The sequence below is a fragment of the Typopeltis vanoorti genome, chromosome 8 (genome assembly GCF_054136105.1).
Source record: "Typopeltis vanoorti isolate ZY-2024b chromosome 8, IOZ_Tvanoo_1.0, whole genome shotgun sequence".
Taxonomy (NCBI): domain Eukaryota; kingdom Metazoa; phylum Arthropoda; class Arachnida; order Uropygi; family Thelyphonidae; genus Typopeltis; species Typopeltis vanoorti.
The window spans coordinates 39529633-39542705 of NC_143556.1; the positions used below are offsets into that span (position 1 = coordinate 39529633).

Genomic DNA, 13073 nt, shown 5'->3' on the forward strand with positions numbered 1-13073 from the left:
AGAAAGGAGATATCTTGTGATGATTCTTTTTCTAGTGTGAATTCGATGCAAGGATGAAGGTTGTTGATCTTATCTAGAAATGAGTATAGTTCTTGTTCAGAGTGACTCCAGACTGCAAAGACGTCATCAACATATCGTAGCCATATTTTTGGTTTTGGTTCAATAGTGAAAATTCTATGTTCTGGTGTTCCAGAAAAAGGTTGGCTAAGTTTATTGACAAGGGAGAGCCCATTGCTTTCCTTCCTCTTGTTTATAAATTTTATCTTTCCATGTGAAGTATCCGGATGTGATAGCAAATTTGAATAATTTCACAATATCAGATGGAAATTTTTGAATTAACAATAAGAAGAGAATAGAATTGAAGCACACACACGAATCATCATCAAGTTGATAGCGTATTGGATTTATAGAATGCTCATATGATTATCAGTAGTGTGAACTGGAGAGTTTGATTTGCTAGGATAAAAAACAGAGATAGCTGATGAAGGAGTATGGAATATTTTTGGGGAAGGAGATAAAATAGCCTGTAGGAAGACTGCATTTTTATAAGCTATCTGATAACAAAGTAGGGTAATCATTGATTCTACAAATTTGAAAAAAAAACAGGTAAGGAAGTTTCTGATTTGACAGGTGATAAAAAAAGAAGGGTTAGATATGATCAAAATTTTGAATTAACATATTTCACAGTGGATATAAAATAATATTTAATAATAACAATTATTATTATGATGATGAGTCCAAAGACTCATCTAGAGGGCACCCACTCTACACTCCACCTCTCAATCCACCAACTACAGTGAACCGTATCATCTACACCAATGCCATCTACTCCCCACCACCCAGTATTTTCAGAGATCACAAATATCTATGCCCACAGCAGGATTTGAATCCGCAGCCTTTTGGCTGGAGAACTGATATGCTAACCACTTGACCAACAAGGCTGGTAAATATTATATTTGCTGGCAAAAATTATATGAATGGAACAAGAGGATGAATATGAAACTTAAAAAGTTTCGAGCTTGACCAGAGAGCTTATGAGAATATAACCTTTGGCATTCAGTTGCCTTAATATTGCACTACATAAAAGACACAACTACAGCCTGGGAGTATACCTGAGAAATTTATAATATCTTCTATTTCTATAACTTTGCAATACAAAATTGAAGCATTCTAGACTTTTTCTTCAACTATTAATTATATGAATATGAATTATCTGAATTTTTATAAGTTTACAAAAAAACAACAACAAGAGATGAAGAAAACCAATACCTGAAACACTGTGAGCAAGGCAATGGTAAATGTATTGAAATTCTCTGGTGGTGTTCCATCTTTAAAGTTGAAGCTGAAATAGATAGAAAGTCTTACTATCAAAAGTTATTAAAATGCATATATTGTACATAAAAATAAAATTATAGTATGCAAAACTAAATGAGTATACAAGTATAAATGAGTTTCGCAAGCTCTTAAAAAGATATTAAAAAATCAAATTTATTGAAATGTGGTGCTTAAGGGTCAAAGCTGTATAACTGAGAGGATGCCTCCACACAGCCTTTAAAGGAATGAAAAGAACCAACCAGGTTCTCTGCATTCTTTTGTTCCCTGCATGACCTAATGTCCAATCCTCACCGTCTCATGGTGCATAATGTTAGGTATCTACCTGGATACTAAACGAACAAGGATGGGCTGGGCAATTTGGGATTTAGATGATCAAATTGTATTCTTATTGGCTTAAACCAAAACATAAAATGATGGTGCAACATGACAGAATTTCACGCCAGCTGGGGCGTCACCCGGTTAAGTAAGGCCCCCATTGTTTTCGGCAGGAAATCAGGGCAAACAGCGAAAAGTCAGCTATTGGAACAAATTTAAAAACATGCACCAATTCAACATCACCAGAGTTCAAGATTGGTACTATCAACATAAGAAGCCTGAATGGCAAAGAAATGGAGCAAGCTGAGGAATTACATAAGTACCAGATTGACATGATAGGGGTGACTGAAACAAAAAAGACAAAAAACTGGTGAGATCCTTCTGAGCAATAAATACAAAATGTTATATTCAGGCAATGACAATCAAGGAAAAGGAGTAGCCATAGTATTCAACACTAAATATGAGACTAATCTTCTCGAATGGCAGGCAGTCTCAAGTAGAGTGATGTGGGAAAATATCAGAATGGAGAACTGGACAATGTCCCTATGGTCCCACAGAAGGTTCTACTAAGGTAGAAGTGGAGGGATGTTTTTTTAGGCTTTAGAGAAAGCAACTGACACAACGAAAAAGGAAAAGTTGGTCCTGATTGGGAATAGCAGAGCAGGAAATGATTGTCACACATAAAAAATATTTTGGGAAAATTTGGACAAAAAGAGCAAAGCTAATAATAATAGCAAATACCTGTTGGATTTCTGCTCAGGACATGGACTGGTTATTACTAACACAATGTTCCAACATAAAAATGTGCACAAATTCACATGGAAAGAAGAGGCAAGGAATAAGAAAAGTCTCATTGACTATGTTATTGTTGATAGTGATGTTTTCCCACTGGTGCAGGACACCAGAGTGTACAAAAGATTTGAAATTGGAAGTGATCACCATTTAGTCTCAAGCAGGATAAAATTGAATTTCATACTGAAAAGAAAAACCTGTAAGAAAGTTTTAAAGCCAATAAAGGTTGAGCAGCTCTCAGATATGAACTGTAGACTAAAATACACAAACACTATTCAAGAAAAAATGAAAGAGTTTGAGAACAGGAGCCAAACCTTGGAGATTCAGTAACAAGAACGGAAGAAAACATTAATTGATTCAGCCCGAGAGGCATGTGGTGAGGTTGTCCGCAAGGATAGAAAAAATCAGAACTCCATGGTGGACATAGGAAGTTATACAGGCAGTGAAGGAAAAGAAGAAAGCATATCAAAGGTTCCTGGCAAAAAAGTCAGCTTGTACTCTTAGAGAATACAGAGACATATGTAAGAAAGCTAAACACTGTGTAAAACTAGCTAAACAAAAGTCATGGGAAGACTTTGGCAAGAACATAGAAAATAAATATCAAGGTGGCAACATATTCTGGAGGTTGTTGAAGAAGTTCATAAATGGAGGAAAGAGTGCTGTAAAAGGAATTAGAGATAATAAAGGTGACATGAAAACTGGAGAAAAAGATATCCTTGAAGTATATAGAGTAATTATTTCGAAAAATTGATAAATGAATTAAGCAGTGTTAGTGGTAAAAAAACACTCCACAAGCAGGAAAGGCAGCAGGAGTAGATGATATTCGACCAGAAATGCTCAAGTATGGAAGGTATAAAAGCCTTACAGTGGCTGCACTGCATAGTTCAGAAGGTCTGAGCAGAGGGACGAATTCCAGATGATTGGAGTAGAGCTCTCATAGTACCTATATATAAAAAGAGAAATAAAACTGAATGTGAGAATTACAGAAGTATTTCTCTACTGAGTGTTCCTGGTAAGATTTACACAAGTATACTTGAAAAATGGTTCAGAAGGATTGTGGAAGAAAAGCTTGGTGAAGAATAAGCTGGATTCAGGCCAAATAGAGGCTGTCAGGATCAGATCTTCACTTTATGACAGATGGTTAGGCAAACAAAGTGTAGTCTTAAAGTGTAGTATTAAACAAACCAAGTGTAGGCAAACAAAGTTTGCACCTGAAAATATCTTCAGGACTGAGGCAAGGTGGTACATCTGTTGGCAACTCGTAGCAAAGGTGGACAAAGCTTTCATCACTCCTTGTCTTAGTATCTCCCATAATGCAAAGCACATCTCCTTGCAGACATGTATAATGCTATGGGGAAGGGCCATTACCCAGACTGGTTTCAACCTTTATTGAGGTCTCGTCAGTGGGAGGCAGACCCAGAAGTAGTGATACTAAGGCAGGAACAATGGAGAGGTCATATTTACCTATACGAGTTACCAAAGGGTGCACCACCTTATAATTAAATTACTCTGGATTTAGAGAAAGATGTTGGAAGTTTATTTTGCACTTGGTTAGACTATAATAAATTTAGTTTAATCCTTTATCCAAGTGTAGGCAAACAAAGTTTGTGCCCAAAATATCTTCAAGACCGAGGCAAGGTGGTACATCTGTTGGCAACTCGTAGCAAAGGTGGACCAAGCTTTCATCACTCCTTGTCTTAGTATCTCCCATAATGCAAAGCATATCTACTTGCAGACATGTATAATGCTATGCATTAAGGGAAGGACCACTACCCAGACCGGTTTCGACCTTTATTGAGGTCTCGTCAGTGGGAGGCAGACCCAGAAGATATGATACTAAGGCAGAAGCAATGGAGAGAGGTCATATTTACCTATATGAGTTGCCAGAGGATGTACCACCTTATTATTAAATTACTCTGGATTTAGAGAAAGATGTTGGAAGTTTATTTTGCACTTGGTTAGGCTATAAAAAATTTAGTTTAACCCTTTATCCAAGAAAGGATAAAGGATTAAACTTTAGGCACACCAAGTTTGTGCCTGAAAATATCTTCAGGACTGAGGCAAGGTGGTACATCTGTTGGCAACTCGTGGCAAAGGTGGACCAAGCTTTCATCACTCCTTGTCTTAGTATCTCCCATAATGCAAAGCACATCTTCTTGCGGACATGTATAATGCTATGCATTAAGGGAAGGGCCACTACCCAGACCGGTAGATTAAATTGAATAACTGTTGTAATAGGTATGTTATGAAGGTCAGCAATAACAAGACAAAGACAATACAAATAGGCAGAAGCAATGAAAATATTAACTGCATTGTGAATGGAAAACCTATAGAACAAGTAAAACATTTCAGCTACTTAGGCATGATTTTTAGTGAAGATGGTAAATTAAATATGAAAATAGATAACAGAATCAACAAAGCTGGTATGGTAGCAAGTCAACTGAATGAATTTATATGGAATAAGAGAGAAATTCATCAAAACACTAAATTAGCTGTATACAAGACAGTGCTTAAACGAATTTTAACTTATGGATCTGAGAGCTGGGTCAGAAGTAAAATACTTGACCAAAGATTAGAGACCACAGATATGAGAGTTCTGAGAAAGATTAGGGGCATGAACAGATGGCATCAATAGCAATATCATATTAAAAACATGGATATTAGGAAAGAACTTGACATTGTCAGCATCCAGGAATGTGTTAGCAGAGCTAATCTGAGGGCAGTATGGTCACTTAAACAGAATGAGAGAGGAAAGATTAGCAAAAGAAGTGTTCTCTGCTAGGTTGGCAGGAAAAAGATCCAGAGGAAGACCAAGATATAGGTGGATTGATACCGTAAAAAGTGCTTTAGAAGATAGAAATATAAGATCTGATAATGTTGGAGTCTAGACAGGTAAAGACTGATTTGGAGGAAAATTATAGATAGGAAGTTAGTAATTATGTAAATTTTTCGTGTAGTACTATCATATCCTGTACATGGCAGGAATTTGATAATGATTATTTGAAATAAATATTTTTCCTATAATCTCTGCATTATCAAGTCCCATTCAATACTCAGTTATCTGAATGATTAAACAAAAGCCATATAATGAAAAATGCTATTACTTTTTTTTTACCAGCAGCAGCAAGAATATCATGATATTTGTTCTTCAGTTGGAAAAGACTTAGGTTCATAACCTATCTAGGATGCAAGAATCTTTAAAAAGAAGGCATTTGAACAAGGTGAGTTAAGCTCACTGGGTATCATTCTTTTCCTCTAACTCCTGCATAGTAACTTCTCTACCTTGAACAGTGCACTATTGTCTCCTGTAGCCTTCCACTAAAAAGACAAAAGAATCTAACAAACTAAATGCCAAATAAGGCTTCTGATCCTGATGGAATTGCACAATTTATGCTCAAGAGATGTGCTTCTGAACTAAAATCTGTTCCCTCTATCATCTGTACTACATATATTGGTTGTATGTGGAAGCAAGCCCACATACAACCAAATGTGATAAATGTCTACCATCCAACTATCAACCTATAGCTCTCACCTTGGTGTTTTCCAAAGTTACTGAGAAGGTAATCAACAATCAACTTCTTCAATATCTGGAGAGTCTAATCAATGACCACAAATACGGATTTTTGCCAATTAAGATCTGCAGCAGATTTCCTGGCCTACAATACCCACCTCTGAACACATGCCATGGAAAAGTTTGGAGAAATCCTGATGCTTTACATTTCCAAGGCATTTGATAGAGTAGTTTGCCATCAAGGGCTTCTTATTAAATCTCATCATCTACCCTCGTCCCTTTGTAATTGGACTGCCAGTTTTCTCTCTGGCCATTCACTACATGTAATGATAGAAGGTGCTTTCTCTCTCTCTCTCTCCTTCCCTCCCTCCTCAGTTCCTGTTAATTCGGGTGTTTCTCAGAGCTCTGTTATTCACAAATTTCTTCTTTATATATATAAATGATCTGCTCTCACTGATCTCACAGTTTTGCTGATGACAGCAAAACTGTGAAATCTCAACTCATACATCTCAAGCTTCAAGATCACCTATGATAAGTTCTCTAAACACTGATCACACCATCCTGTAATGGGGAAACAATGTCAACTTCAATCCTTCAAAAACACAGTTTTGCTTGTTTTCTCACAAAAAAAGAATTAAGTTATTCTCCACTTACTTTTGATAATACTTGCCTTAACAGTCAAGACCAGATCCTTCTTCTTGGACTGACTCTTACACATAGTCTTTCCTGCATAATCACTTCTATAGTATTTTCAGCTTCCAGAAAACTTGACATACTTTTTTGCCAACATACAACTAAGCATACAACTGTCCTCATATTTGGGGTAGTAAACCTAAGGTTTCTCTAAAAATTCTTAGAAAAAAATTTTTATTGGTGGTTTGGTTGATTGATGGCCCATCTTTCACAGACTCTCTTCAGCTACTGTCTTATAGATGATCAGTTTCTGCATTATGTCTCTTCTACAGATATTTCCACAACTAATATATCCATTATGCCCTCCATTTCTACTAAACCTATAGGATCATGAGCAGCAGATGTTCAACATCCTTTTACAGTTGAATGCAGACTCAATGAACCTGTTGCTCCCAGGCATCTTTTATTCTCACATCATCTACCCAGTATTTCCCAAGGACTACAACCTCCAGCTCTTCAAGAAGAACATCAACAGATTACTTCTTTGCTCTTGACTCAAGTCCATAGATGGCATTTGTTTGCTATATGTATGCTTCTTGTATGTCAAAGTGATATATCACTCCGACATACAAGAGGCTCCAAGGCCTATAGCAAACAAATGCCATTCACTATGCGCCTTATTTCTGGAACTGTAAAATCAACCCCAACCTACTAGCTCCCAGTGCTAAGCAACATCCCGCCTCCACACATCTGCAGATCCAAAATTCTTCTACATGAATACAGCAAAATCATGGAAATCCAAAATCTCCCAATCCATGAAGACATTCCACCCCCTAGAAATAAACAGGCTAAAGTCAAGGCACCCTCCAATCTTAACAGCAAAAAATCTTGCAGAAACAAGCTTCAACATGAAGGAGAAGTGAAAAGAGTCCTGGTGTAACACTTCAATGGGGATCTTCCATGAATCCACACCAACCATGGCAGATGTGCAGACCACCTTTACAAATGGGGCATGATTGCCTCACCTAGGTGCGACTGTGGATCACCCCGTCAGACAATTAATCATATTTTGGGAGAATGTGTCCTATGTGCATACAGTGGAAACCTGTCAGACTTCATCCATGCTACACCAAGTGCAGTCGACTGGATAATCAACCTAGACATTCAGTTGTAGCCTATTCTTGATTCTTGAGTGTCACTTTTATGACTGTATTATGTCTTCTTATTGTACATATGTCTATTACTATGTCCATACATATTAAGGATTAATGTAACTTTTCATGTGTGATCCATATGCTAAATAAATAAATATATATATATATATATATTAAGGATACCAAGTAATTTTATAAACTTGGTTTTTTTACTCCTTCTCCCAAGTAAGCAAAACAGTTAAGTTTGTGCCTGAATGTAGTTCAAGTCTAAAGGTAGTGCAACACCAGGCCAACGCGTTGTAAAGGTGGGTAAAGCTCCGATCACTATTCTTAGTATTTCCCATAATGTAAAACACATCTCACTAAGAGATGTATACTGTTATACATTATGGGTGTGGGGGGAGGGCAGTAAAGATTTCAGTCCTGGAAATTCAGGTTTTTCATTGCATAGTTAGTTCATCCGTAATTCCAACTAGCCCACTTCAATTGAAATCTTTACAATGCTGGGTCCCTTTCCATGTTTGCTTATATTCTTCATGAAACTACTCACTGTCTATCTCTTCCTACTGTTCACATAACCTATTCTTCCTCTACAGTTCCTATTTGGTTTCCTTAGTCATCTATTTCACTCGAAACCTATTTGTAACTCCTATTATTAAACAAGTCTTAGCTAACTCCAATTCACTACTAACCACTCTTTCTTTCTAGACACTTGCTCATGCCTGCTCACTTCTGAAATCACAACCACATGATTGCTCTCACCAATTAGGTTAAAAAGATGAATCTCATTTTCAATTGAATCCTATGATACTATATGACCAAATCTCATTCTCTTCTGCCTCACGTATCCTCTATAAACATGTTACCTGTGATAACTATCCCTCAAGAATTCTAGAAGTAATTTCATTTCATTTCACTCCAAACATATTTGTAACTTCTATTATTAACTCCCATTCACATAACAACTCTTTCTTTCTTTCTTCTGGACACTTGCTCATGCCTGCTCACTCCTCAAATCAAAACCGCATGATTGTTCTCTTCTCACCAACTAGGGTAAAAAGAAGATGAATCTCATTTTCAATTGAATCCTCTATAAACATGTTGCCTATGATAACTATCCCTCAAGAATTCTAGAAGTTCAATTTTCTTATTACTGTATACTGATTCCTTCTTCCGATCTATATTACCATAGCTGAAATCTCTAAGCTAATTTGCCTAATCATTTTGTGCTCATCACTCTTTATGTGGCCTGACTTATAGCTACAACTATTATACAAATATCCTATCCTGCACATCTCTACCTCATACCATACATTCTTATAACAACTATTGCCATTTTACTCTTGGATGTCCATCCTGAGTGAACACAACCCTGTCTGCCTTTGAAATACACTAACACTTTCTGCTTCTATTCCTGCAGAATATCATCTTCTGTAAAAACCATATTTCACCAACAATCTTTGAATAGAATGTCTATCAAAGACACAAACTTATTCTCCTTAATCCTAATACTTATATCTGTTTAAGATAAATCAATGTACTTCAGTAACCCAATTATTTCAACACTATTGCTGCTCTCTTATTGCACATTATTGCTGTCTCCTCACTCTCCATTCTGCTCCATTATGTGCTATACAAGTAGTTATCTGATCCACAGTCATCACAGGCCATGCCTATAACATTATATCTTGGCTACTTTACTTTTCCCTGATTTACACATATGCTTGCTTAGGAGTTGAAACCACTCCCTTTTTTTCATTTCATTTATTAACACCCCTTTTCTCCTCAGCACACTACACTCTTATCATACTGAGACAATACCTTCACTATCCTCCCTTACTCACTCTTCTGACTACAGGTTTGCTAATAACCTTTCGTGGATGGGAAACACATTAAAAAAAAAATCCTTTGCTAACCACTTCATACTCCCTGTTGGGTCATTTTTTTCATTCTTCATTGTCATCTCATCCACGATCTAACCTCTCTTCACTGGCACATTACACTCTATTGTTTTACAGGGAGACATTCCTGAAACATTGTTTTATACAGCTGGAATTGTAGAATCTCCATATATTATACTCCTTGTTCCTCATGCTTTTCATAACCCATGATAATATGCATTCTTTCCTCTTCTTATCTCATATTTCTTTGACTTCACTCCTTCACTTGCATTTCCATTCTCTTATCTCCTTATGCTTCTGATTTTTCACTTGCTCTCTCTCTCTCAGCTTCCTTGCACTTTCACTCTTGTTCACTTCACATCAGCTAACTTCCTCTCTAGTGTCATCTAATCTATCCAGTCATCTAACAGTTCTTTTCTCACCATTTAATATTATATATATATCTTTCTGCCTGTCACTTTCTCTCTCTCTCTCTCTCTCTCTCTCTTTCAGTATACAATATTCACCCAGCACTCCACCACACAATAAAATGTGGGTTGAAATTAGTGTGAGAGATAGTTTTTCCTTGGTCAGTGGTAGACCACCAATGTTCAGCCTGAGCAGGTTTTCCAGATTAATTAGCCATTAGCATCCACTGGCTAAAAATATGCTAAAAAAAAAAAAAAATCTGCACTTCAGGTCCTCAATTTCACTATCAATCAACAAATTCATATTTATCTCTGCCATATTGCCCCACTTTCAGTAATGGCAAACTTGTCTTTCAGGCATCATCACACTTTGTTCACTCTCTCAGGTCCAATCACTTTTATACATAATATCATCAGCTTATACCTGTATAAGAAATCTGTTTAAATGAGTCTAATACCTTAGATTAACTCTGTTTATGCATTCTTGAATAGTAATAATGCTAAATGCTTTTACAATATCTTAATTTTCATATAGTCCTGCCACTGATGTTAATCTTATTCAGAATTCTCATATCTGTAGTCTCTAGTTTTGACCATTTTATTTCTATCCTAACTCTCAGATTGACATATGAAAATGAGATTTCAACTATCTTGTATGCATCTAGTTAAATATTTGGGATGATGTCTCTCTCTCTCTGTCTCTTGTTCTCATTCCACAGAAAACTTTTTCCATGTTTAATTGCCATATTTATTAAAAAAATATACCTGAGTAGCTAAATTATGCCTTTTATAGGTCTCATGCTGTCATAAATAAGTATATCTATCATTTAGATCCTGAGATCATCTATGAATATATCTAGCTTTTTTACTTTTAACAACAGTAATCATTGATGCTTAAGATCTTCATCGTTCATTCATTATCATAATATCATATTAATAATGTAAAATATAAAACTTTTGTATATTTGCCTTTTATAATACTGCAATTTTCAAGGTTGTAGTACTAAACTACTTTCTGCAGTGGTAGGTGCTATTAGCCATTTGTTGACAGATATCATCAGCACTGTATGTATTTTTTTTTTTTTTCAAATATGCTTAATATTATTTATATGGAATCTGTAGCATAGTCATAGTCACCGAGCTCTAATTTATTAATGAAATTCAATTTTACCATCTGAACACTAGTTCTACATATAACTAAATAAAGAGTGAAAAATAGTATAAAAATAAAGAGTTTGTCATGCAAACTCTTTATTTTATAATTCACTTAAAAAAAGTGAATTATAAAATAAAATTATATATTTGGTCACCTAGTTTTCATTATGATGTGGAAATAATGAAGAAGGTTCCAGAGATGAATGACTAAGGGAGTATCAGGACTCTGGAATGTTGACTATGAAAAGAGGTTAAAGGAATGTAAATTACAAAGTTTAGTGGATAAGAGAAAAATAGATGATATGATAGAGATGCTTAAGTTAGTGAGTTTGTCAGATTAATACAGAGGGGATTATTAAAAAGTAGAAAGTGAGAGGAGAAGAACCAAAAGTCATCCCTGGAAGTTGTATACGAGTATCGTGAAGAAGGATATGAGGAGCAGATTTTTTAAATGGAGAATTGTGGGTGAATTAAACACATTACTAGAATATATATTATTAATGCAGGGAGTATTAAGGATTTTAAGGTTCAATGTGATAAATATGCTGCTGGTTGAGTGAACATCCCATGATGTCTGCTGACTCCATGGAGAGTGTGATAATAATAATAATAATAATAATAATAACAATAATATTAGAAAATAAGTACTATTAAAACAATGAATCCTTAGACAAACATGCTTTCTGTTTTTAACTGATACTTACGCTCCACCAAAGAGTTGCATCCCTAAAAGTGCAAATATGAGTATGAAAAGGAAGAGCAGAAACAGGAGACTGATGATGGAACGCATACTGCTGAGGAGGGAAATCACCAAGTTACGAAGGGACGACCAGTACCTGATGAATAATACACAATATATAAAAAAGTTCAATTGAAATAATTATTTTAGTTAATTAGTCTGTTTTTAGTTAATGCAAAATTAGCATCAGTCACTAAATCCTGAGAATGAAAAAATAAATATGCAACATGCAATATGCAACATGAAAAATAAATAGGTGTCCCCCCCCAGCCTGCCAAAAAAAAAAAAAAAAAGTATAAGAAATACCAAATACAGTGTTAAAATTGTATTCAGTCTTAAGTGCTAGCTGAAGCTTGTAGTATGGCTTAATGGAATGAAGTCATCATAAAGAATGAATTCTTATATACTGTATCCCAGAGAGACCATTAAACCATTAATTTCTTTCTTTGTGCAGTTTTCATTCCATTAAACCTTAATTACAAAACATAGCATATTATTGTAAAATACAATGCAACATATATTTGTATAACATTTGTAAATGTAATACAAATATTTGTGCCTCACAAAGTCCAATCTCATGTCCAAGCACATGCAAGAGATGGGTACTGAAATTAGTAAGGGATCCTCAATGTCTTGGCTAACAGGACTCTGATGATGCTGCAGCAAGCCATAAGTGAATTTAGCTCATCACTAATCCCTCATTTTTTTTAACTGTAAGTGTCAATGAACATACTGATACTTACAAGTAAAGATGAAGAATTAGTGGATGTTATGATGGAGAGAAAATTAGATATTTTGGGTTAGAGTGAGACAAAATGAATAAACAAAGAAAGAGGAGTTTAAGAGGAGACTATGTTTTGTTTTTGAAAGAAGCAGATGAAATGACAGAGCTTTAAACTGTGATGAAATTAGTAATATGATAATAAGGAGTGTATTTGAATGTTGTGGTGCATATGCTCACCCAAGTATATTCACTACAACAAGGTTTAGATATGGAGGAAAAGACATTATTAGAGGCGCATTTAGAGGGTATTATTCAAAATAAGACTCTAATGATCTGAGATGATCTGAATGCACACACTTAAGCAGATAGAACAGGAGTAGAAAAAAATGTGTGGGACATTTGTTTTT

At 35.5% G+C, this 13073-nt stretch overlaps 1 protein-coding gene across 1 annotated transcript in view; it reads right to left on the bottom strand.

The window, feature by feature from the left end:
- LOC150103937 (voltage-dependent calcium channel type A subunit alpha-1-like) overlaps positions 1–13073 on the bottom strand; it is a 1762795-nt gene that overhangs the window by 1431146 nt on the left and 318576 nt on the right. Inside the window, exons 13-14 of the mRNA XM_090397103.1 lie at positions 11908–12039; positions 1270–1342 (exon numbers count right to left, since the gene is read on the bottom strand). Coding sequence (XP_090253229.1) covers positions 1270–1342; positions 11908–12039 — 205 coding nt within the window. The remainder of the gene's footprint in view (positions 1–1269; positions 1343–11907; positions 12040–13073) is intronic.